Source organism: Pundamilia nyererei, unplaced genomic scaffold (assembly GCF_000239375.1).
Source record: "Pundamilia nyererei isolate P.nyererei 1_Seehausen unplaced genomic scaffold, PunNye1.0 scaffold00422, whole genome shotgun sequence".
Lineage (NCBI taxonomy): Eukaryota > Metazoa > Chordata > Actinopteri > Cichliformes > Cichlidae > Pundamilia > Pundamilia nyererei.
In genome coordinates this window covers 262415-263327 of record NW_005187823.1, presented here as the reverse complement: position 1 = coordinate 263327, position 913 = coordinate 262415, and the positions used below count along the sequence as shown (strand labels likewise).

At 48.4% G+C, this 913-nt stretch overlaps 1 protein-coding gene across 1 annotated transcript in view; it reads left to right on the top strand.

Annotated features, from left to right (window-relative positions):
* LOC102205139 (phosphatidylinositol 3-kinase regulatory subunit alpha-like) overlaps positions 1–913 on the top strand; it is a 16080-nt gene that overhangs the window by 8094 nt on the left and 7073 nt on the right. The window contains exon 7 of the mRNA XM_005753350.1: positions 354–436. Within this exon, the coding sequence (XP_005753407.1) occupies positions 354–436 (83 nt within the window). The remainder of the gene's footprint in view (positions 1–353; positions 437–913) is intronic.

Here is a 913-nt window from a genome sequence, read left to right as displayed (position 1 = left end):
CGTGGCGGGTTATTTGCACAGACTTTTTCTTTTCCAGACTAAGTTGAAGGAATGTTTCATAACACACTGTATGACTCTGAGGAGCAGCTAACATGGAGAGAGGTAAGGTTGTCGTGTTGTCTGGCTTGCAAACCCCGAGGCCTGAAGCTTAGCTTAGAGGGGTCACGCTGCTCTGGTTCAGGGAGTCACTGATGTCAGGAAGGACGTGAGCTGCTCGCAGGTCCTGGCACATGCACATATTTGAGGCCACACTCGCAGGAAGTGTGATGATTAATGATGATTAATAAGATGAAGCAGAGAAAACCTTTGACCCATTTTGTTAACGGCACTGATGATGTTGTCTCTGTGTTCAGGTCTGAGTCGGGTCTGGATCCTCTGGTTCAGGTCCTGGAGGTTCTGATAACCAGCGAGCTCAACATGAACCAGGCCGCACCAGGTAACACACCTGCCTGTGTTCGAGTGGCTGAGCGTTGATGTGCATGTGTGTGAAACTCCCGTATGGTTGCTCTCAGTTCCTGTCACGTTTAGTCTGTCACGCACAGCTGTTGCTCAATCGAACGGTTCAGATGAGACGGCGATGGAAAGATGAGTCTGAAAAAGTGCAGCAACAAAGATTTGATGACGGGGTTTATTGGTAAAGACTGCACGAGGCTTTGGTTTCACTCGGGGAAGGACTGAAGCTCTCAGGCTGACCACTGTGGCTCATTTCCAGCTGCACAGTTTTATTCTCGGACTCTGCTGAAGTCCAAATATTATCCTCCTCTCTCTTACACTCAAGTTGTTTTGGCTCCTCCTCCTTTCTCTTACACTCAAGTTGTTTTGGCTCCTCCTCCTCTCTCTTACACTCAAGTTGTTTTGGCTCCTCCTCCTTTCTCTTACACTCAAGTTGTTTTGGCTCCTCCTCCTTTCTCTT